Below are 25232 nucleotides of genomic sequence, written 5' to 3'. Positions count from 1 at the left end.
AATCCCAGCTACTCTGGAGACTGAGGCAGGAGGATCACAAGTTCAAGGCCAGTCTCAGCAACTTAACAAGACTCTGTCTCAAAATAAAAAATTTTTAAAAATTGAAAAAGGCCGAGAATGTAGCTCAGTGGTAGAGCACTTGCCTAGCAAGAGTACTATCCCTTGGTATAAAAAGCAGAATCATTATTAACTACTGTAACTGTATTGTAGGCTACAGTTCAAAAAAAGGAAAAGTTGCTGTATCTGGAGTTTAGCTTGAGGCCATAAAATGCAAAAATTTTTAAAAAATGAAAAGCATGATATTGTTAAGTATTCAAAGAAGACTGAGTAGTAGAGAGGTGATTTTTAGGCTGGAGGCTGAGGGCAGGTCTTGAAAGTAAGAGAAACTCTCTGAGAGTTGTTTCAGTTTGGGAAGCATTTTTCCCATAGTTTCATTCACTTCACAAGTGTTTATTGAGCACCTCCTATGTTTTGTGTATGTGCTAGGAAAAGGTATACTGCCTAACTTTCTTAGCATTTGAATTGGAAAAAGTACTTTTATTGATTTTCATCTAAAAAGAAGCAATTTATTTTTTTTCTTTTATTTATATATGACAGCGGAATGCATTACAATTCTTATTACACATATAGAGCATCATTTTTCGTATCTCTGGTTGTATATAAAGTATTTTCACACCAATTCGTGTCTTCATACATGTACTTTGGATACTAATGATCATCATATTCCACCATCATTTCTAACCCCATGCCCCCTTACTTCCCCTCCAACCCCTCTGCCCTATCTAGAGTTAGTCTATTCCTCTCATGTTCCCTCTCCCTATCCCACTATGACTCAGCCTCCTTATATCAAAGAAAACATTTGGCATTTGGTTTTTTGGGATTGGCTAACTTCACTTAGCATTATCTTTAAAAAGGAGCAATTTAAATAAGAAGTGCTTAGTTAGGAAGGTATAACTAGTTTGGAGACAAGCCTGTGAATTTAATTTATAGTATTCAAGATTTCTCCAAATTATCTGTTCATATATCCTTCAAATGGTGGTGGGAAACTGACCTGTTGAACAGCAGGGCTGTTGTGAAGATTAATAATAAAGCTAAAGTGTTATTCATATCATCTTTTTAAAAAATATTTTTAGTTGTTGATGGACCTTTATTTATTTATTAATCTATATGTGGTACTGAGAATCGAACCCAGTGCCTCATACATGCTAGGCAAGCGCTCTACCACTGAGCCACAACCTCAGCCCTCATAAACTCTTTATTACTACTGTTACTTTCAGTGATTGCTAGATATGTATGAAGTTAAAACTGTGATTTTTGTGGGAGGAGATGGTATTGGAGATTTAACCTAGGGGCAATTTACTACTGAGCCACATTCCCAACCCTTTTTATTTTTTATTTTGAGACAGAGTCTCACTAAGTTGCTTAGGGCATTGCTAAATTGCAGAGACTGGCCTTGAACTTGCAATCCTTTTGTCAGCCTCCCAAATCACTAGAATTATACGTTTGCACCAATGCACCCAACTGTAACTGATTTTTTTTTTTAAAGAGAGAGGAGAGAGAGAGAGAGAGATAATTTTTTTTAATATTTATTTCTTAGTTCTTGGCGGACACAACATCTTTGTTGGTATGTGGTACTGAGGATTGAACCCGGGCCGCAGGCATACCAGAGGAGTGCGCTACCGCCTGAGCCACATTCCCAGCCCCTGTAACTGATTTTTTAACCATCTATTTATGGCAGTTCTTGCTCTCTTACACTAATTTCTCCATTATGCCTGAATTTTAGGGGTAGATCAAACAGATAAGGATATGGAATGACTGCTACTAAATCAGTAGTGGATCAGACAGCCACAGTCTGCTCTTTTGAGGCCTGTCCTTTTTCCTGAACACAGTACACTTACTGATTTCAGCAATCGCCTTTTCTTTGAGTTGGGATTTGCTATCATGAAAATAATACTTAGTTGGAGCCACTAAAAACAACCAGTCTCTTTATTGGGACAATAACTTGCAATACTTTGGCCTTTAAATACAGTAAAAGTTCACGTGACTTTTTATTTTAGTTCAGTTTCTGTCATTTTGCTCCAGCTCTCAGTGCAGAGTATAAATTGACAGGTTAATGTGTGGCATCAAGTCATCTGTTTAAAAGTCTGAAGTGGAATATATTTTAGGCATCTTATTGTCCATTTAAAAGATAATAAAGAAAAATCTCCTGCCTAGATAATTTTCTTCCTCTTAAGAACTTCTATCCAGGGCTGGGATTGTGGCTCAATGGTAGAGTGCTTGCCAAGCACATGGGGGGCATTGGATTGAATCCCCAGCACCACATAAAAAACTAAATAAACAAAACACAGGTTATTGTATCCATCTACAACTAAAAATATTAGGGGAAAAAAAAAAAAAAACTTCTAACCAAACATGAATCTAAGTTTACTTTGTTTTCTAGGCTTTATTTTGAAGGCATTTCCTGCAGCAAATGTGTTCTAAAACTTGTTGAAGTATCATCTGCAAAATCATTTGTAGTTGGGTTACTTTGGCAGAGGGGTTTGTTGTTGTTTTGTTTTTTCTTTATAAATTATTCAGTTTTATCTAGGAGGTATTTTAGTATCAATAGCTATCATGGCCCATAAACTATTTTCAACACCTTCAAATTGATCCTACTGAAAAGTACCTTTTTGGGGGGTGGGGTACAGGGAGGTATGGAGAATTGTACCCAGGGGAGCTTTACCGCTGACCTACATCCACAGCTCTTTTTATTTTTTATTTTAAAACAGGATCTCACTATGTTGCTGAGGCTGCCCTCAAATTTGCAATCCTTGGGCCTCAGCCTCTCAAATCATTGGGATTACAGGAGTATGTCACCACATCCAGCCTATATAAAGTAGCTGTTAAAGTTATTTAAATTATAATTTAAAAACTGGTTTTTAGCTGTTTTGACTTCAGGCCCCATCAGACTACTAGATCCCAAATCTTGCCTTCTGTGTGGACATACACAGTGTCTGACTGTGGATGTCTTTGTCTTGAGAATTTAGTTGTTTGCTACAAATTGAGCCTTTGAATTCTTTAGGTTCTTTGTCCTCCTCATTTGAAAACTATTCAGATGATGTTGCCCAAAGGGCTCAGAGAGAAACAGCATGACTGACTTTTGGGAAATTAGTAAGCAGTAGGGCTATTTTTAGCTCTTACTCCTTGCAAACATTTCCTTTTGTTCTTTAGAAGACATTGTTGATCTATTCATTCATCAGCTGTCCCCCCCCACACACACACACACACGCATAACAACAAGACTTCAGGGTAGAATAAGCCCTCTCTACTCTGTTCAGCATAACTGTATTGATTCCTATTTTAGCCAATTTTGACTCTAACTCATAAATTACTCTTTTGTTTGCATTTTTCTGGATACTGAATAGCATCCCCCCAATACACTACACAGACACACACTTTTGTTGTTATTTGGGGTTGATTTGACTGAAAAATATTCCCACAAGCAGGGTATATAAAGTTTATGGTTTTGTCATACTGTATGGTGATAACCTATGGTGTGATTTATCATTTGCTCTGTTAGTACCTATCTTAATAAATGTATAAGATTATGCAGTTAGTAGTGCAGAATCCCAACTCTCAGGGTATATGCCTGGGGTATGAAGGCTGGCTTCTATGTCTCAGTCTTATGTTTGATCTTTCAGAAGTCTTCCAGTGTTCGAAAGAAGCCCACTGAAACTTCACTTTAGTTCTTCATATAAGGGGGAAGTTTGATGTTAGACTTTTCTGTTTTAGATCTCTTCTAAGAGGACTTAGTCATTTTGCATATTTTAATTTAATACTTCTCTTTCTATTTTTCCCTAAGAGAGAGATGCACTGTAGCATTTGTGGTAAATATTATAGGCTATGGAATCAAATTACCTATTTCAAAGCCTTGTTCTGCTGTTAACCTCAGTTGCCTTATCTCAAAAATGAAGATAATGGTACTGCTTCATACAGTTGTTCAGGGATTTACATCAGATAATCCATGTAAAGAGCCTAACCTAATGCCCGACTTAGTAAAGTCTCAATGCATGTTGGTTGTAATAATTATTGTAGAAGATCATTTTATCTGTAATATAGGGTATAATCTTAGAATGCCAGAATGAGGCAAAGTACTCCATTTCTAGGGACCCTTGCTTCTGTCCCTATAAGCATTTTTTATTGGAATGTCCTCAACAGAGGTGGCCTAGTTCCAGAGCCTAGTGAATTTAGTTTCCTTTAGCCCTCCAGTATTTGCAGCTCTTCATATCTAGAATCAGCACAATTATAATAGGAAGTCAAGCAAAACGTGTTTTTGCATAAAGAGGGGAAGGCAGAATGTGTGATGGCGTTCTGACATCTGTGCCTCTGCCCTGGGCCAAAAGCAGAATGGTTGTTTGCTGCTGATTTGGAATCCCATCTGCTGCCTTCTCAGTGCTTAGGTCCCTCTTCTTGTCCCCCCATGTAAAGCCCCAGGGATGATGAAGTCTGGGGAAGAAGGTTGAAATATAAGACATGAAAAGGAAAGTGAGATAGAGGTTCGGGAGAAAATGTGCAGAATGACAGACACCCCCCCCTCTACGGATGACCCACTAAGGGCAATGCTGTCTTTCTCTGCCAGTGACAGTTTTACAAGTGTGCTGTAGACAGTGTGAAGGACATGCTAGCCTGAAAAAATAAATAAAAACAACGGGGGTGGTGGGGGGATGGCGGGGGGGGGTGGACTAGCCTGTTCCAGTACTTCTCCATCTTTGTGCTTGAGAGCTTTTCTGACCTCTGATTCAAGTATTTATTAAACTAAGCTTTTTAAAACTCTTTTAAACGTTTTTATTTTTAAGCTCTTAGCCCAGGCCTTATATTTTTACAATGGGTGCTTTGACTTTTGAATATATTCTTTCTGTTTTCTTACAGCATTTAACTCACCCCACTGCCAATTAATTTACATACTATCTCCCACTGAAGTAACTTCTTATTTTGAGGTATCATCTTTTGCCCATCCTGAGAGGTCCCAGTCAGGCTGTCCACAACATGATTATCTTAGAACCACTGATTTCAAGGGTAGGACACAAAGCATCACACACACACACACACACACACACACACACAGTGTCAGTTGAGAATGTTGTAACTTAATTCTTTAATGACTTAAGCTTGAGTTAGCTAACAGTAGTGTGATGAGTTCCCCAGAAAGGCATGTATTGAGTATGCAACTTGTGTTTACACAAGGAGCTAAGGAGATTATTTGTCTTATGATATCTTTATTTTTAATGGAAAATTCTTTGAAACTATATTTTTATTTTCAAAATTTAACGTTTGCTTTTAACTTAGACCTATTTTTTTTTCCTGCTTAGGATTTCCTAGTGATTGTTCCAAGTTTGTCTATAGTTCAAACGAATGGAATAATACTTTAATATGGAGTATTCAGAGGTTGTTTTTCATGTTGTTTGGCTACTGTATTTTTACTTCAGTTTGAGGTTGTTTCAACACTTCATTCACAAACACAGTTGGCTCTGATTTTGCCTTAAGTTTTAGTGTTCCTTAATTATAATTCATTGCATATGTACTTTTTTATGCTAGGCTTTAAAAAGTACCTCTGTTTGCATTCTAGACTGAGTTTGCACGATTTAGTGGAACAAATGTGGAAACTGACTTTGTAGAGGTACCATCACAAATGCTTGAAAATTGGGTGTGGGACATTGATTCCCTCCGAAGATTGTCAAAACATTATAAAGATGGAAGCCCTATTACAGATGATCTGCTTGAAAAGCTTGTTGCTTCTAGACTGGTCAACACAGGTATGACTTGTTATTTTAGAAAAGGAAAATAAGTGAGAATAGCTTAATGTAGAATTCTTGGCCTCTTCTTCTGTAGGACTTTTATGTACCCTTTTATATTGATGGTACCCTGAGGGTGCTAATATGCAGAGAGAGAACTCTAAATATATTGGAAGAGGAAATCATGGGATTATCTGGGGCTGGGGAAACAATCTCCTTTTAAATCTTAAATTCATTAAGATATCTTGGTCCATTTGATGAAATATACTACTGGAATCAGTTTTTGAAATCTCAGATCTTGTAATGTTAGAACACATAGTTCTCTCTTTTCCAAAATATGGTTAAACAGGGGGCTGGAGTTGTGGCTCAGAGGTAGAGCACTTGCCTAGTATGCTTGAGGCACTGGGTTCGATTCTCAGCACCGCATATAAATAAATGAATAAAATGATTAAAAAAATATATGGTTAAACATTCTTACATCTAGGTCTTCTGACCCTCCGTCAAATTGTTTTGAGCAAAGTTGATCAGTCCCTCCATACCAATACATCGCTGGACGCCGCAAGCGAATATGCCAAATATTGCACAGAAATTCTAGGTGTTGCAGCTACTCCAGGTATGTAAATCCTGTAACTTGAGTTTATTTTGCTTGTGAAGGAATTGTAGGGCATACTCCTCACACTGCAGGGGAGGTGAAGTTATTCAAAGCTAAATTTATTTATTTCTATAATAATCAGGCCATGACTTTCAGATGAGCATACTGTGTCCCTATGTGTTATCCTGTCCAGATGTGCTCAAAGGAAAGGTGGCTCCAGATTCACAGCATTTTAGTGTAATCAGGCATAAGCAATTGGCCTCCACCCAGGAGCTGAGAGAGCCATTCACATTTGACAACACCGGTCTGGCTTCTCCTTCCCTGTATGCTCCCTGACTTCCCTCTGATTTTCAGTAAGAAATTGGCAGAGGGGTGTTTTTAGAGAGAAACTTGAACTTCTGCTTTGTTTCTGATTCTGAGTTCAATTAAGGCACTGGACTCACTGGCAGTTTCTAACATGAAACATGGGACTTGTTAGAGGATATGTGAGTTTCTGTGTCTAAGTGTCTGTGTGTTGGTTTTGTTTTTGTGGTGCTGGGGACTGAACCCAGGGCCTCATGCATGCTAAGTGAGTACCTAGTCCCTACATGTTTATGTTTTAAGCCAGTATATAGATGTACTTTGATATGTAGTAAGATGACTTTTTTTCACCTAGGAAATTGTTACTAAAATGAATCAGCCACATTTATGGAGATAATAAAGATAAGAATAGTCATTTGAGTCATTCTAGCCTCCTCACTTCCTGTGGTGATCTGTTTAGAGTAAACCATAGAGCAACTTTGTGCCTCCAGACACTTTAACAAAATCCTTCTTAAAGTAGTCCTTAAGATAGACTGACTCGGTAAAGCCTTTTTCACTTTACAAGAGTTCTTTTTCAGACAACTTGAAACAAGTACCATTTTATTCTGAGACATTTTAGACATTAAAAGGTATGGTAACCGGGTGCCTGTAATCCCAGCAGCTAAGGAGGTTGAGGTAGGAGGATCATGAATTTAAAGCCAGACTCATCAAAAAGCAAGGCACTAAGCAACTCAGTGAGACCCTATCTCTAAATAAAATACAAAAAAGGGCTGGGGATGTTGCTCAGTGGTCCAATGCCCCTTAGTTCAATTCCCAGTACCCAAAAAAAAAAAGGTGTGGCAAAGGGCCACAGGTATAGGTCAGTGATAGCGAGCTTACATTGCATGTGCAAGGCCCTGGGTTCCATCCCCCCACCACACACACACACACACACACACACACACACACACACACACACACACACACACACACAAATGTAAAAGAGTACCATTAACATCAGAGTATTTTTAAGACACATAGGTTTCTATATCTAAGGAATAAGAAAGGGTTGAGCAAGAAGTGGGTGTGGACAAAGCCCCTGAAACTATTGTTAGGCATTCCAGAGCTTGGGTGAAACCAGCTCTAAGGTTGATCCATTGATAGGAGAGAAGTTTGTAAACATCTTGGCCAAGGGCACACTTAAACCCAGGAGTACTAGAGGTGAGATCTTATCATTCACTCTCTCCTCCCACAGCTGGACTCCCCAAAGGGAAACTTGAGCTGGCTGAAACCTGGTAATTAACCTTTTATCACATTGATTGAAATGTATCTTCTTTTTTTAAAGGCACAAATATGCCAGCTACTTTTGGACATTTGGCCGGGGGATATGATGGCCAATATTATGGATATCTCTGGAGTGAAGTGTTTTCCACCGACATGTTTTACAGCTGTTTTAAAAAAGAAGGGATAATGAATCCAGAGGTATTGTGTTTTTCTTTTTCCTTTTGTTAATTTTTTAGTTGCCCTTGCTTCTTTAAATTCTAGTACAAAATGTTTATGACATCTAGACCTTACAGCAAGAGGTATGGTAATAGCTTTTAACTTTAAGGTCTTGCATCTTCCCAAATCATCATACATCATTAAGTTACAGTGTACAAGTGATTAACTCTAATTCTATAGGTTTAAAAAAAAACCTACTGCATTTTCTTGCTTATTAACATTCCAATATATTGCATAATTAAAAACTCAAAGCCTTGTTTATGCATCTGAGAATTTATAGCTGCCAGTTTTGACATGTGCTTTACAGTATTTTTGTTTTATAGAAGGTTGGGAAAGAAAGGTAAACTTCTTGCTGATGTAAATGGTCTCCCTTTGTTTTGATATTCTTTACAAACTTTCTTTGTACATTTTCTGTGGGAGGCACCCTTTTTCTGTGGCTGGCGTACTCCACCTACTACACAGTTTGTGACCTAAATGCCTTTAGGTAACTGAAGCTGCTTCATGAGCCTGAGCTGTTCCATCCTATGCTCAGTGAGTTGACTGCCAGGTGGCTGCCAGCCAAACCTTCCTGTGTTACAGCCCCCTGGTCTCATGCTTACTGAAGACTCAGCTGTCAGATTATTTCTAAGGCTGAAATATTTTCCAGTATGTTTTTAAATTCTGTTTATTCATAAATCAGAACAACAAACTCAAAATCAGACTCTGTGTTTCAATTAACTGATTTGTGCTCTGATCTCTTTTGTTTCTGAATTGCAAAGTACCTCTCTCTCTCTATCTCTCTCTCTCTCACACACACACACACACACACACACACACACACACACACACACGCATATTAAATACATTGGTGTAATTTAGATCACTATTCCCTCAGTGCTTTTTCTCCTAAAGGAAAAAAAAACCTGTATGGAACCCACATCCTATATACTCACTATTCTTTCCAAGCACTTTACCTCCCATTCCACCCCACCAGTCTGATAGATCTTTAAGTCTCCTTCCATTAAGTAGCCAGTCCATTTACAAAGGTCAGTTTCTAACTGTTGTTCTCAGCATTCTCACTTCTGCATGATCATCAGCCAGTACCTAGCCTTTCATTAATCTGCATCTCATGAAAAGATGGTGCCTTTGGAATTCAGCATTCTAGAAGATTGTATGACTTCATTAACCTGCCCTACTACAAAGGTCATACTCTCCAATCTGAACTGATCACTCAGTGATTTTCTGTGGTCCTACTCCTTTCCACCTCAGTAAGTTCCTCCAAGTCCCCATCAGCTCACTTCTCTGTCAATAGAGGAGATCCTCTGTATTAAGAAAGTTGGGCTGGGGTAAAACTCAGTGGTAGAGCACTTGTATAGCATTTGTGAGGCCCTCAGTTTGTTAGGCCAGCACTGATTAAAAAAAAAGAAAAGAAAATTAAGATCATTGAAAGTGAATACCTTAATCTTTCTTTCTTTGTACAGGCTGAGTGTCCCTTATCAAAAACGCTTGGCATCAGAAGTGTTTCAGTTTTGAAGTTTTTCCAAATTTGGGATATTTGCATAGACTTTAGTGATGGAACATCCCTAATTTGAAAATCTGAAATTCAAAATGCTCCTTAATCCAAAACTTCAAAAGTCATGTCATCACTCAAGAAGTTTTGGATGTGGGAGCATTTTGGATTAAGGATTTCTAGGTTAGGGAAATTCATCCTATACTTCAAAAATACTTATCTCCCTCCTCCTGTCTTAACTCCACGCCTTACTGGTTTGTCATCTTGGAGAAAAAACTTCTTGCCAACTCTGGTCACTTCAGTCAGTGCTACTGTTTCATTGTTCTTTTTACAGCCTAATTTCTTGATGTGAGAAACAATCTTTGAAGACCTCAGTTTCCTGGCTTTACCCCCACCACCTGAACTAGAAAGTTACCTGCCTTCCCACCAACTACAAGGGCCTCAGCCCCTTTTTCCTTGCCCCCTGCTTCTCTTTATCCCTCTTTGCTCACAGCTCTTAGTATAGCAGTCAACCCCTGCCTGATCTCCCAGTACTCCCTGTGTCACACAAGCTTTGTGCTCCCATAGCATATTTGTTTATTCTGCTTACACCTAAAGCATTGCCTTCTTTGTCTTTACCTTTCAAAATTCCTACCATTGTTAAAAGCTCCACTCCAAAAACCACTCATTTATGAAATCTTCCAGATCATCTAAACCGAAAACCAAAAGTGATTTTTCCATCCTCATAACATGAGAGTGGCTTCGGCATAGAGGAAGGGTTTCAAATACTAAATAGTAAACATTCTTAAATATTTAATATTAACTATTACATAGATTGAAAATTTTAATTTTAAAATATGATTAGAGATGAGTGCAGCAGTTCAGGCAGGTGATCCCAGTGGTTCAAGAGGCTGAGGCAGGAGGAGGATCATAAGTTCAAAGCTAGCCTCAGCAACTTAGGAAGACCCTGTGTCAAAATAAAATATAAAAAGGGTTAGGGAGGCTGGGGTTGTGGCTGAGTAGAGTGTGCTTTCCTACCATGCATGAAGCACTAGGTTCAATCCTCAAGACCACATAAAAATAAAATAAAGGTATTATGTCTACTTACAACTAAAAAGTAAATATTTTTTTAAAAAGGGGTAGGGATGTGGCTCAGTGGTTAAGCACCCCTGGTTCAATCCCTGGTACCAAAAATAAATAAATAAATAAAATATGATTAGAAAAAAGTACATCAGCTGGGCGTGGTAGCTCATGCATGTAATCACAGCAACTCAGGAGGCTGAGGCAGGAAAATTACAAGTTCAAGGCCAGCCTTAGCAACTTAGTAAGACCCTGTCTCAAAAGAAAAAAATTAAAAGGGCTTGGGGTTGTAGCTCAGTAGTAAAGGTCTCCTGGGTTCAGTCCCCAGTTTTAAAAAAGAAAGAAAGAAAAAGAAAAATGCTTATCAAAATGTTGGCAGTAGCTATCTTTGGGTGGTAAGTTTATCAGTGATTATTAACTTTTTCTCAATACTTTTTTTTTTTTTTAAAGAGAGAGAGGGAGAGAGAAAGAGAAAGAATTTTAATATTTATTTTTTGGTTATCAGCGGACACAACATCTTTTTATGTGGTGCTGAGGATCGAACCCGGGCCGCACGCATGCCAGGCAAGCACGCTACCGCTTGAGCCACATCCCAGCCCTCTCAATACTTTTTAATGGAACTTTTTCTCAGTTTTACGTTGTACCTAGTTGTTTTAGAAATAGCCACACATGGTAGGTAGCACACACATGTAACTTAGGGACTCAGGAGAGTGAAGCAGCAGAATTTCAAGTTCCTGGCAAGCCTCAGTAACTTTGCAAGACCCTACCTCAAAAGAAAAAATAAAAAGGGCTGGGAGTGTACTCAATGGTAGAGCACCTCTGAGTTTAATCTCCAGTATCAGAAAAAAAAAAAAAAAAAAAGGAAATTTTTATGGTGTAAAGTAATGCTCAGTTGGTCTGAAGTCATAGAAATCAGAGCAATCATAGTACATTATGCAGATTTTCTTGTCTCAGGGTCTCACCCTCCCTAATGAGTATTTGAATCATTTTGGAAAGATAGCAGGGTTCCCTTCAAGGAGTTAGTCATTGCTATTAGGGCTAGTAGAAATCATTGGTTACACAATACAGAAGTGTATCTGTAGGCCTTCTCTTTTGGTTTTGTTTGGCTTTTGAACTGGGGATCGAACCCAGAGGTGTTTTAGTCCTTTTTATTTTTTTTATTTTGAGACAGGGTCTCAGCAGTTGCTGAAGCTGACTTTGAACTTGGGATCCATTACCTCAGACTCCAGAGTCACTGGGATTACAAGTATGCACCACTGCACCCAGTTGCAGGCCTGCTCTTATAACCTCTTGCTGTTCTGTAGACAGATCCCAGGATCTGCTCTGAGAACTGTTTCCAAGCCTATCAAGCTAATCATTGAGAAAACACTAACAGGAAGATCAAATAGAAACCCACAACATTCTGAATACCAAATGGTAGCTGTAGAATATTTTATGGTACAGTTGTTTTTATTCTGCTTTGAAGGCCTGAATCAGAGTATTATAACTGGCCACTTATCTATCATAGCCTAAAATTATCTGTGTTTTTATCTATAGTTTTTACATAATTCTTAATTATATGTAGCTATCACATTTTAACTGGTTAATTTACTAAATATTACCTAAAGTAATGGAGAAGTTGTCTCATTATCAAATATAACTTTTACTTCCTCAACTGTTCTCTTAAATAACTGTGGAAGAACTGTTTGTGATTAACACTTTTCCAGCAAGCACTTGACACTCTGTAAGGATATCTTTTTTTAGTTGTTGTTGGACCTTTATTTATTTATATGTGGTGCTGAGAATTGAACCCAGTGCCTCACACATGCTAGGCAAGAGCTCTACCACTGATCTACAACTTCAGCCCTGCAAGGATATCTTTAAGGTCACCAAATATAATTTCAAAATTCAGCAGCTAATCACAGGGTTGAAAAAAATGGGGGTGCATTTTAACTAGGGCCATTTCTTTTTATAAGGCAACTTCATTGTGGGAAAATTTCCTAAGAGGTATAATAGACATTGTGGATTCAAAGGCAATTTTATTGTTGAGCCAGAATTATCTTCCTACTCTTTTGCATTTAGAGAAATTGCTAAGCTTTGTTCCTTCCATCAGTGAAGGGAAGTATAACCAAGTGTCACTTCAGAAAGACCAAGATAGTTAGGTGGAACTATTATATTTTAGTCTGCAACATCAAAAGAAAGTACCTAGATCTTACATGCAATAACATACCCAGTAACCTGAAGAATTTTAGTTAAACATGGAAAAATTGCCTGCAGAGAATGTATATTATCAAGCTAAGTGTGCCAGTCCTTTTCAAACAGAACCCTAGGCCCACTTCCTCCTATAATGTGTCACCAAGAAAGAATATGGCACTTTCTCTCTCTTGGGGATTCTTAAAAGTCTGCCATCTTATGTCTGCTTCTGCTCTTCTGATCTGTCACCCAACAGCTCATTTTTGTCTTCTACCTTACCTTTTTCTAACAGCCTTGGGTTTTGCCTGATTTAAGGAACAAAAGAAGATGGGATTGGTTTCTTCTTGATTTTTTTTTTTTTTTTTTTTTGGGTACCAGGAACCTAACCCCAGGGGCCTTATCCACTGAGCCACATCCCCAGCCCTGTTTTGCATTTTATTTTGAGACAGGGTCTCACTAAGTTTCTGAGGGCCTCACTACATTGCTGAGGCTGGCCTCGAATTTGTGATCTCTGCCTCGGTTTCCCGAGTTGCTGGGATTACAGGTGTGCACCACCACACCTGGCTCTTCTTCTTTAATATTTTAAAGGCCAGACCTGCTCAGTCTAAAATTAACCCCCTGTTTTTCTTCTTTGTGTGCTTACAGCTCTTCCTTGTATTTCTCTTCGAGCCCTTATAATCTGGCTTGTTAATTATGTATTTCTTTATATCTCCTTCTAGTCAGAAGATCCTTATAAAAGGAACTATTTTATTAAACTTTGTTTCCCCTCCTCTCTTCCGAACTGTTTAATTTGATTATTAGTTTCACACACGTGTACCTCTTTGAGCCTAGGTAGCGGTTGCCGCCACTCTGCCCCTGCCCCTCAAGCCTAATGTGTGATTCTACCCAGGCTACTTTTTTCTCCTAATCTCTCCCCACCATAAATAAAAATTAGTCCTCCTAAGGGATTCTGTTTAAGGTTTCCTGAAGGCCTCCTCTACTCAGACAATTCCTACTGCTATTTTTGTTTCAATGTCCCTGACTACTGGTCTTCCATCCTCTCCCTCCATTGTTGTCATCAAAGGTTGGGGGGGTTTTTTTGTTTTGTTTTGTTTCATTTTTATTTTTTTCCACCCGCCATCTCCTCACTCTCATAGAAAACAAAGGGTGTGCTGCAGGCCATGGAAGGAAAAGTTTCGAAGTCCAGTTTTAAAGCAGGCCGCTGAGTTTGTTAGGTGCATGGTCATCATCACCTGTTGGCCGGGTGCTCTCTGCCCGCATGACTGTTACTCAATGTCAGAAGGAGATGTCTCTGGCCTTGCCTCCCAGAGTTGGCAGGTTGAAAGGCCATGGGAGCTTGTATGTGCTGCCTCAGAGATGCCAGAGGTAGCAGGGGACCCAAGCTGTTCCCCCTTTATGTTTTCATTACTAATAAATTATAAGCATCCTTCATTTGGATAATTATGATTGCTACTAAAGTATTACCTCAAAAGGTTCATATTCTTGGGTAAAATGAGTGCCTTGTCTCTCCTCCTTAATATTCTTGTTGAATTATGCATTCTGTTTCTTGCTAATAGTAGAAGTGAAATCTCTTGTGCTTCTCTCTAGCTTTATTAGGAGACATAACTAATTTTAAAGAAATGTCAAACCATGAATGCATTTATTTCCCTGAACTGTTGATGAGTAACTGCACTCTGGGGCAAAGAGAGAAGAAAGGAAATGAGAGGAGGGATAAAATTTATTGAATGCCAGGTCCATATCCAGGGAATAGGCAAAGTGCTGAAATCATCTAATCTCTGGAAACAGTGAGATAGATCTTTTCCCATTTTACAGGTAAGACACCAAAGCCCAAAATCACATAGCTGAGGGATGGAGCCAAGATTCAAAAACCTGGGCCTGATTCCAGAGCTCCTGGTTTTGCTTTAGAAATCATCAGTGTTACATTCCATTTCTAGAAAACAAAATGAACTAGGTCTTGTATTCATCCTCAGTGTTAGAGAAGACTTGCACAGGTGCCGGGATCTGTGCTAACCTTCCAGGATTCAGAACTACAGAGCTGTTCTTCTTGCCATTGTCTCCCTTTTCCCTTTCTCTCTCCCTCTTGCCCTTCTCCTCTCCTTCATTTCCCATGTTCTCTCCCCACTTTCCCTTGCCATTGCTCAGCACCCTCCTTTCTTGTACTCCCTTTCTCTGACTATCTCTTCTTTTCCTGCCTACCTCTCCCCCACTGTTCCCCACGACCCATCACCATTGTGTTGTTTTGTCCTACCCTCTCCCCCTAAAAAATAAAAATAAAAGCTGCAGAGGTAACACTAAACTTCCTTCACAGGAGAGCTAACAAGGGTTCTTACCACGTGCAGATCCTTCTGGAGGATGTTTGTGACATGAAAAATGTTAGTGTTTCAGAGCTTCCTGTCCTGCTTGCAGTCTGGTTTCTTTATTGGGTGAACAAAGTTGAACAACTGAGGGCAAAGCCTCCTTTCACCTGTGGCAGATGTCTCCCAGACCACATTCTCTTACCCAAGGAGCCTGGCACCTTCCTAAGACACAAATTCACTTAACTACTTTTTTTTTTTTTTTAACAAAAGCAAGAGCCTGTTACCAAAATGACTCTTAAACTCTTCTCAAAACTTCATTGCAAAGGAAATGAAACTATTAAAAGCCCATTGCACTGTAATTCAGGAAATTGAATCAACTTGTTTGGAGCCATAAGCAGAGGAAGACTTGAGCTGTACTGAGCCACATATTATGAGTCTAAACAGTGCCCTGGTCTGAAATGATTCTGCCATGCAGAGGAGTCATGAGCTGTCTCAGCACAATCATGCAGCTCTTCAAACGCTTGCTTTCCTTTGCTACCTAAAATTTCGGTTTTCTACACAGAAAGAATACTTTGTGAGATGTTAGCACTTTGGGTGATTTTTTAATCATTTATTTAGATTTTCATTACTCTTCCTGTAGTATTTGTAGAATGAAATATCTCTTTTTAATAAATAAAGGATATATAACATCCAGATTTTGAGGGGACCAGGGATAGCTCAGTGGTAGAGAGCTCATCTGGCTGCATGAGGGTTAGGGTTAGAGCCCTAGCACTGCCCCGCCCCCATCACCACCAAAACTATACACTCCAAAAAATGTGTGTCTTGAGCATGAAGAATTTCATATATAGGTGTATTTATTCAAATAAATATTAATTATTAAAGCAGGGCAATGGGTACATGAGGGTTCGTTAATGTTGTTGTGCCTACTACTGATATGTATTTTTTTCTTAATAAAAGCTACAAAAATAAAAATTTTTATAATTGTGCAGATAAAATTAACTCACATTTTCTCTGTTCTTTCTGTACTGCTCCTCTCTGAGAATACCTATTTAAAACACTAGTCAAATTGAACACATTTAGGACTGAAAAAAAAAAGGCAGGAAGTAAAGTGCAGTTGAACTTAAAAGCTCCATTATGCTGCTGCTTAGAATAATAAAGTGTCTGACAAAATAGCCACAATCACACTTAAGATTCTAGACTGCTGTTGAAATAGTAAATACTGCTTTGGACCACGCAAGAAAAGCACATCGTTTTTGTTTTTGTTTTCCTAAAGCAAACTAAATCTAGCTCCAGATCCTCATCCCCAGAGGTTTCAGTAAGTGCCATATCACTGTTTACAAATACTCTCTTTTTAAGAAAATCTATCCAAAACTTGTAATTGAGGCAACAAGTTTGCCATGTGCCTTTCTATATTCTGTATTGGAACATTTACAAGATCTCCTAAAAATCTTTGTGCTCCAGGCCCTAGACCTCTCAGTATAATAGCCACGTGTGGCTGTTGAGCCCTTGATATGAGGCTGCTACAACTGAAGAACTGAATTGAATTTTATTTATATATATATATATATATAAAGTGTTGGGCTTGGGTTGTGGCTCAGCCATGGAGCACTCGCCTAGCATGTGTGAGGCACTGGGTTCCATCCTTAGCACCACATAAAAATAAATAAGATAAAATAAAGGTTTAAAAAAATGTTAAAAAAAAAGTGTTAAAAATACTGAGAACTTAACTAACTACAACAAACAAAATCTCAATTTTTATATTTTACATTACAACGTTGATATGTAATGAAGTTTTTTGTGGGTTTGTTTTTGATTTGTTGTTTGTTTTTTGTTTTGGTTTAGTTTTATTTTTTTTGATACAGTCTGTGTTGCCCAGGCTAGTCTTGAACTTGTAGGCTCAAGTGATCATTCTGCCTCTGTCTCTGAAGTAGCTGAGACTATAGGCACAGGTCATCATGCTCACCCTAACAGTGGTTTGAATGAAATGTTTTATTAAAACTGACTTCCAGGCTAGGGTCGTGGCTCGTGGTAGAGCTCTTGCCTAGCATGTATGAGGCAGTGGGTTCAGTTTTCAGCACCACATATAAATAAATAAATAAATGAATAAATAAAACAAAAAGGTTCATCAACAACTAATAAAAGATTCTTAAAAACTGACTTCACTTATTTTTTTAATTTTTAAAATGTAGTTAGTAGAAAATTAAAGTTATATACATATATCTCATATTTCTATTAGACAGTACTATCCTAGAGTTTATGAGAAAGAAACTTTATCTGACTATTTATTCCTGACTAAGGTCCAGGCTCAAGTTAGATGTTAGCCTGTGGACGACAGGCTAAGTCACAAGTAATTTCTATTCATAACTAAAAGGCAACCCCAAGAGTTTCGATTGTATGGCTGTGTAGGCATTAAATAGTTTTGCATCTAACTTGGTAAATACCATTCATGTTTTATTTTTCTTAACAATTTAAATTATCTGATGGTTGTACCAAGAAGAATTTTGTTACAAGTCAAAACTTTGATTATTTTAGTCTTTCCCAATTTTCTAGTTTATACTAGAAAGAATGATTAGTCCTACCCCAGGCATGGTGGTTCACACCTGTAATCCTAGCAATTCAGAAGACTGAGGCAGGAGAATCACAAGTTCAAGGCCAGCCTCAGCAATTTAGTGAGGCCCTATCTCAAAATAAAATATAAAAAGTACTGGAGATGTGGCTCAGTACAAAAAAAATTTTTTTAGTCCTATTGATCAAATGATATAATCAATGTAAACTGAAGTGTTGCTCTGTGAACTATTTATGTATGTATCTGGAATTAAGTTTCATTGAATTGTCTTGCTTTGCTTCCCTAAAATCACAGTTTCAGGAACTGAAAATACTGATACTGAGTAACAACTGTTTTCTTTTTACATTATCTGCTCATGTATTTATGTAAATAAAGGCAAAGGAACTGTAATATGTTTTTAAATTCCATCCCTAAAGAAAACTTTGCAAAGGTCCTCATACCAGTGCTGACCCCCAGAATTGCCTTACTGTGGACAATGTGATCTATTGTTCTCTGTACCACATTGTCTAAGGAAGAGGCTTGCATGATTTGTTTGTGATCTTTTATGAGATCCTCTTAAAAAAAAAAAAAAAAAAAAAACCTGAAGCCATTTGATAGTAGATGTGTTACTATTTCCAGGTAGGCAAAACTATTTTTAGCTTTCTGGAACACTTGCTTTGCTAACTACCCCTCCCTTTTTTGGTACAATACTGGGGATTGAACCTAGGGACCCTCAACAACTAAGTTATATCCCCAGCTCTTTTTATTTTTACTGTGAAACAAGGTCTCATCAAGTTGCTAAGGCTGGCAAGGCACTTGCAATACTCCTGCCTCAGCCTCCCAAGTTGTTGTGATTACAAGCCTGACCACTGCTCCTGATACTCTGCTAACAGTTTGAGTCAGGGTAACAAATAGGACCATGCTATGTATGCGTTTTATATTTTTTGTTGTCTGCTTGCCCATGGTATCAGCTCACTACTGAGAATCTAAGGAAATAAGACAATAGTAGAGGGTAGCGTAGAAGACATGAGGTTGAAGCTCCAAACCTTTTAGCTATCAAAATAAATAAAAGAATAAATACTGAAGAGCTGTAGCATTGGCAGAAGAGACGGTGTAGACTGAGTAAAGCTGAATCCCCTTTCTCTTTACCCTTACCCCTTTGTCTCCTGCTTCTAGAGATTTGGAAAATTGCTGTGACCATGAATTATTAGGCATGATGTTTTATTTTACTAGGTTGGAATGAAATATAGAAACCTAATCCTGAAACCCGGGGGATCTCTGGACGGCATGGACATGCTCCAGAATTTCTTGAAACGTGAGCCAAACCAAAAAGCGTTCCTAATGAGTCGAGGCCTGTGTGCTCCATAAACGGGATCTTTGGTAGCAGTCCATGTCTGGAGGACAAGTCGACGTCGCCATGTGTTACTGGCCTGGAAACTGAAGGGAGTTTGCAGATGAAAAATTAGATTTCTACTGACTTCTTTTTTTTTTTTTTATTTTAAAACTTATACTTATGTAAATGGAATTATAAATACTGTGACCTAAAAAGACTAATTGAAAATAATTGTACTATAAAATTTCATAAAAATGGATTTGATTTCTTTTGATAAAAGTTTCATATGAATGTAATTTGATTTTTTTACTATTATAATCTAGATAATATTATGTAAGAGGGCCAAGAATTTTTAAATTGAATCATATACATGATATAATTTGATCCTTCTTATATCTTAAAATTTTGTACTTGGGATTTCTGAAATGATAAATGAATCATCAAATTCCTCTGGTAAATATTTTCCTGGAGCCCTGAGTCAACTTTGATCCTCTGCCTCCCTTAAGGTGTGACCTTGCCTTTGCCTGCATGCCTCAAGGCCAAGGAAATACGACACAGTAATTCCTTTATCTTTGTATACCAGGCCTCAAAGTTCCCAGCTTTCTGCCTCTTTATGTTATATTACCCCATTTGGGTTTGTTTTCCTTTCTAATCTTCAGTTAGAGAGTACCAAAAAAAATTTTCAATGTGACTGCCCAGGTCTAATGTATACTGCAAGTTGTTTTTGTTTGTTTGGTACTGGGGATTGAACCAGGGGCACTTGATGACTGAGCCACATCCCCAGCCCTTTTTGTGTTTTATAGAGAGACAGGGTCTCCCTGAGTTACTTTGGGCCTCACTAAATTGCTGAGGCTGGCTTTGAATTCACCATTCTCTTGTCTCAGCCTCCCCTATTGGCTGGGATTATAGGTATCTGCCGCCAGCCTGGTTTATTGCAAGTTTTTGTATCCTGTATTAGAGTCTAAATTCCATTTCAGCACACAACTATTTTGGCATAGTTGCCAATTAGAACATAAAGTGAGTTCAGGCTCTGTGTATGTGTGTGTGTATATGTGCACACATGCACACATGTACGCAGACTGGCATTAAACCCAGGGGCACTCTACAACTGAACAAATCTTTTTATTTTTTGCTGTGAGACAGGGACTTCTTAAATCACAGAGGCTGGACTCAAACTTGTAGTCCTCCTGCCTCAGCCTCCTAAGAAACTAAATTTAATGTCAAGTGCTTCCTGCCCAGCTAGGCATCTTTTTTAAGGGCAAGAACTCAGGGGCACTCTACCACTGAGCCACATCCCCAGCCCTATTTTTATTTTATTTAGAGACAGGGTCTCACTGAGTTGCTTAGCACCTTGCTTTTGCTGAGGCTGGCTTTGAACCACAATCCTCCTGCCTCAGCCTCCTGAGCCACTGGGATTAGAGGTGTGTGCCACCGCATCCGGCCTAGCCAGGCATTTTTTTGATTCTCAATTTCTAATAAGGGGTAGTGATGTTGCCTCTTTTATTGATCACCTTTCTGCAGATGACAAATAGACATGTCACAATGGCTATTTAGAGTTCAGTAGGGAAGAGAGCTGGTGCTGATGTGGCCATAAAGAAACTGCAGAAGAGGAGTCAGTTCAGGCAGGACAGCTGCTCTGCTCTGGTGCTATGAGGTACTTAAATTCGGCCTTGGGGAAGAGGCTCCTCCATAGCCTGTTTCATCTGGTGATTTTTTTTTTAAGTGAACCTTTAGATTTCTCTTTAACTCTGTTTACTGTGGGCCTAAATTCCAATTCTGCAGCAGAGCAATAAACTCATAGTACTGATTTTTCCTATAGGAATCTACTCACTAAAAAAAAACAAGACAGGATTTTTTTTTTTCAGTAAACTTGTTTTGTGTTTGTTGTCATTGGAGTGGTGGTGCTGCTGGGAATCAAATGCAAGGCAAGTGCTGTACCTCCAAGGCACAGCCCAGACCCCAAATAAACTTTATGCTCTGCATAGAACCTTTCTTTGCTCTTATCCAAGTGTACTTTGTGTTAAGTTAAACAATTATTATGTTACATAATAAATTTTAAGACAGCAGGGTAAACCAAAAGCTGTGGCAGCAACACAGAAGGAAATTTTGAGACTAATATTGCTAAGCAAATACCTTAAACATCCACATGAAATCCTACCTTCCTTTCCAAGATTAGTTCCCTGGCCCTCACTCTGCGTCACTGTCTCTGGTCACCAAAGCTGTTTTTGTGGTATTTTTCTCTCCTAGATTCTTCTGTTTTCCACTTTCGGACAAAAACCAAAAACTCTCTTCAGCTTTTTCTCTTGCCCAATGTCTTTTTCACAATGACTTTGGCATTTTATTTTTTTTTTTTTTTTTTTTTTTTTTTTTTTTTTTTTTAGAGAGAGTGAGAGAGGAGAGAGAGAGAGAGAGAGAGAGAGAGAGAGAGAGAGAGAGAGAATTTTTTAATATTTTTTTTTAGTTCTCGGCAGACACAACATCTTTGTTGGTATGTGGTGCTGAGGATCGAACCCGGGCCGCACGCATGCCAGGCGAGCGCGCTACCGCTTGAGCCACATCCCCAGCCCCCGACTTTGGCATTTTAAATCTTCACTTATTTCACATGGAAAAACTAATTGTTGTGGGAAAGATTGCGCACAATAAAGTTACATTATTGTCCACGAAAATGAACTCACATTTCTTTCATACTTTAATGTTAAAATTGAAATGCATGACAGAGCAAAAGCACGAAGGTGTTCTTGTTTAGGTCTACCTCTAATATTTTAAGTCTACCAAAGTACAGAGCAAAATCAAATATTCATTAAAAATATTCACTAGCATAATGAAAAGATAAGCACTTACTTTTTAAAGCCTTCTTAAATATGTCCATCCATCAGCTTGTTCTTTTTCTCCATGAGTTCAGGGAGTCACCGAGATGTTCTGAATGGAGAATACCCATAAAAGCTGCAATTGGGCAAACTTACAATTCATATTTATGATCTGAGCCACATATAAAAAGTCTTTCTTGGTTATCGATCCAGAAGATTTGGGCCTGTTTGGGGGATTTTTCCAAGCATTGTTATTTGTTGCTAAGAGGCAATTTCTTAAAACAGCTTATGCTAATGTATGTGATTCCTAAGGTTTGATTCTAAGATGCCACAGAGAAAGAAGAGTCTTAATTTGATGCCATCTGAAATAGGTTTTTCTCCCCTATTGTAAATATTGAGTGTTACCTAAATACCTAAAAATTATCTTAAAGAGTTACCGCCTGAGCTACTTATGCCCAGGTTTTGCTTTTCTAAAGCTAATAGGAAGAAAGATGGATACTCATTGCTCTGTAGACAAGAAACTGCATTATGCAGGAAGCCAAAACTGAGAAAATAGCTCTTTAAGAAAAATTACTTATGTGATCTTTGTAAACACCTTAACTAATAGGGAAATTCTTAATTTTCTACTTTACCATTTTTGCCTTTAACCTTTGTGTATGAATTCAAGGTTTGTGGAGGTGATGGCTCCCCACTGGATCAGTGGGTTTATATAGGAATTTTTTTTCTTTCTCTGTCATACACAAGTGTAATTTGCCATGCTCCAAGAAAATTGCATTTAAAATTGCATGAAAATGCTGTTTTCGTTTGGATTACTATAACAAACCACCACAGACTAAAACAGATATTTAAAAGCTGGGCTTGGTAGCACATACCTGTAGTGCCTGCTACTCAGGTGGGAAGATCACTTGAGCCCAGGAGTTTGAAACCAGCCTGGGTAACATACTGAGACCCCCATCTCAAAAAGAAGCAAACAGAAAAAAAGATAAAATTATTTCTCACAGTACTGTAAGTTGGGAAGTCCCACAGTCTAGGACTCAACCCTCACAACTTCATCTAAACCCAATCACCTCCCAAAAGTCCTCCTCCTCTAACCAGCAATGACAGTTAGGGCTTCAACACATGGATTGTTCCTTGGGGGCGGGGTGTGGGGAGAGCAGCCTACAAATATTCATTTCATAACTAATACTAGTCCTGCAAATTGGATTTAAGCATAGTTAACTGAGCCCCAAAGAATGTTAAAAGAAAAATCTCGCCTCATCTGAGTAGATTTGGTGACCAAAGCTGCTTCCTTCCCTAAGCACATTATTACAGTTACACTGAAACTGGATAGCCCCTTAAAATTGAATATGACTTCCCTTATAACAGCTTGGTAAGAATAAGAGCCAAGAAATAATAATAGTAAAAATTAAAAAGCATATATAATTTCATTTTCTTTGAAAAACAGTGTCTAAAATTTATTTTTTTCAGTCAACTTTAATGAAGAAATTCCCAGTGAAAACAATGGAAGTGATTACTACAAGTGTATGAAGGTAAAGCTATAAATTCTGAACACTAGCCCTAAAAGACCCTTCTTCAACATAGGTACAATAAAGATATGAATAGAGATTTTGGAGGGGCTGAGGTGTTGCTTAGTGGTGAACCCTTCTGTGGCATGCCTAAGGACCTGGTACCCAGTACCAGCACCACAACAACAAAAATAGAGATTTGATTTTCTAAAAGGTAAAAATGAAGAATTGAAAATTAGGATAATGAACACCTACCCATCGATTAGTGATTCTTGAGTTATTTGGTTGAATTTGCCTGATAATTCCCTTTCCTGATAAAATTCAGATACAGCACAGCTGGTACACTCTGTATGCACAAGAAAGGGGAGGAATGATTATGAAACAGGCTTCTTGTTATCTCACAAGCTGACACCTTTTCTACCTGCCTATCTCCTAGAGCTCAAAGGCTCACCTAGACAGCCATCCCTAACTCTGGGAATGCTGCACACACCTTCCCTTAGGTCTGTTGATTTTCCTGGTTACCTTTACTGCAAGATGATTATTTGTGTCCTTGGCCCATGTGACTGTGGGATTGTTTGTGGTTTTACATTTACATTTTCCTGGGGGACAGAGTTCAGATGAGGCAGGGAAAGCCATGTCAATGGCCTAGAGTTGGAATATCTGTGCTTCGACTCAAGCTGTTACCTTCATCCAGAATGCCTGTGGTCCTTTCTCTTTCATACCTTTCCAAATCTGACCCAATTTATGACAAGAATAACTTTCTGCCTTTTCTGAGAGCATATGGTTTATTGTGCCAGATTATGATGTATTTGGGAAGAAATAAACACAAACTTGTGTCTAATTAAAAAAAAAAAGGCTCACCTAGAATTTTACCCCCATGATAAAATGTTTATAGCAATTGTGACTTGTGTTTATGTGGGAGAAGGTGGGTAACTAGGGATTGAACCCAGGGGTTCTCTCCCTCTGAGCTACATCCCCAGCCCTGTTTTTTTTTTTTTTTTATTTTGAGACAGAGCTCACTAAATTGCTGAAGTTGTCCTTGAACTTGTGACCTTCTACCTCAGCCAGCCCCTGAGTCGCAGGGATTATAGGCGTTTGCTGTCTGTATCATTTGTTATCAAAGAAACCATACAGCTAAAAACAATTTAAAGAAACTGTTCACCAAGACATCTCAACTGACATTGTGACTTTTTTGTTGCTGAGATGGAGAATGTGACTAGATTTTAGCTGTTGAATGGAGTTGAATAATTATTCTCATAAACTCAGGTAAATTTCATGTCCTTTGACTGAAATCACAAGAAATTCTATAAAATGGTATTATCAAAGTTACAGTAACTGCTGGGCACAGTGGCCTACACCTGTAATCCCAGAGACTCTGGAGACAAAGGCAGGAAGATCACAGGTCCAAAGCCAACCTCAGCAAATTCGAGATGCTAAGCAACTCATTGAGACCCTGTCTCTAAATGAAATACAAATTAGAGCTGGGGATGTGGCTCAGTGGTCCAGTGCCCCTGAGTTCAATCCACAGTACCAAATTACAGTAACTGATCTGGAATGGTCACACGTTAGTGTTATTAAGATTTAAAATTAGAGCTGTGATATAGCTCCGTGGTAGAGTGTTTGCCTAGCATATATGAGACCCTGGGCTCAATCCCCAGCACCACAAAGGGAAAAAAATGATTTAACTTATAGCTGGGTCATGGTGGTACACACCAGTAGTCCCAGCTTCTTAGGACCTGAAGCAGAATGGTATCCTGAGTCCAGATCAGGCTGGGCAGCATTCAGAGACCCATCTCAAGAAGGAAACAAAAACAAAATAATTTTTAAATTATTTCAGTCCTGAGACAAACTTACAATGCAAATAGCCAAATGCCAGGTGGAAG

The 25232-nt window shown here is 38.5% G+C and overlaps 1 protein-coding gene and 1 long non-coding RNA gene across 3 annotated transcripts in view; one reads left to right on the top strand and one right to left on the bottom strand.

The window, feature by feature from the left end:
- Nucleotides 1-21703, top strand: part of Nln (neurolysin) — a 97710-nt gene extending 76007 nt beyond the window's left edge. For both annotated transcript variants that reach the window (XM_005319558.5, XM_013356103.4), the window contains 4 exons: nucleotides 5606-5792; nucleotides 6256-6384; nucleotides 7988-8124; nucleotides 18938-21703. In XM_005319558.5, coding sequence (XP_005319615.1) covers nucleotides 5606-5792; nucleotides 6256-6384; nucleotides 7988-8124; nucleotides 18938-19072 — 588 coding nt within the window. In that variant the 3' untranslated portion in view covers nucleotides 19073-21703. The remainder of the gene's footprint in view (nucleotides 1-5605; nucleotides 5793-6255; nucleotides 6385-7987; nucleotides 8125-18937) is intronic.
- Nucleotides 21704-21806: 103 nt separating this feature from the next.
- LOC144365046 (uncharacterized) lies at nucleotides 21807-23695 on the bottom strand. Its single transcript, XR_013423335.1, has 3 exons — nucleotides 23605-23695; nucleotides 22717-22799; nucleotides 21807-21956 (listed from the first exon to the last, which is right to left on the bottom strand). It is a non-coding gene; the product is annotated as an uncharacterized LOC144365046 (long non-coding RNA).
- Nucleotides 23696-25232: the final 1537 nt, after the last annotated feature.

This window comes from Ictidomys tridecemlineatus, chromosome 1, assembly GCF_052094955.1.
Source record: "Ictidomys tridecemlineatus isolate mIctTri1 chromosome 1, mIctTri1.hap1, whole genome shotgun sequence".
In the NCBI taxonomy this organism is placed as follows: domain Eukaryota; kingdom Metazoa; phylum Chordata; class Mammalia; order Rodentia; family Sciuridae; genus Ictidomys; species Ictidomys tridecemlineatus.
This window is presented reverse-complemented; position numbering and strand designations above follow the sequence as displayed.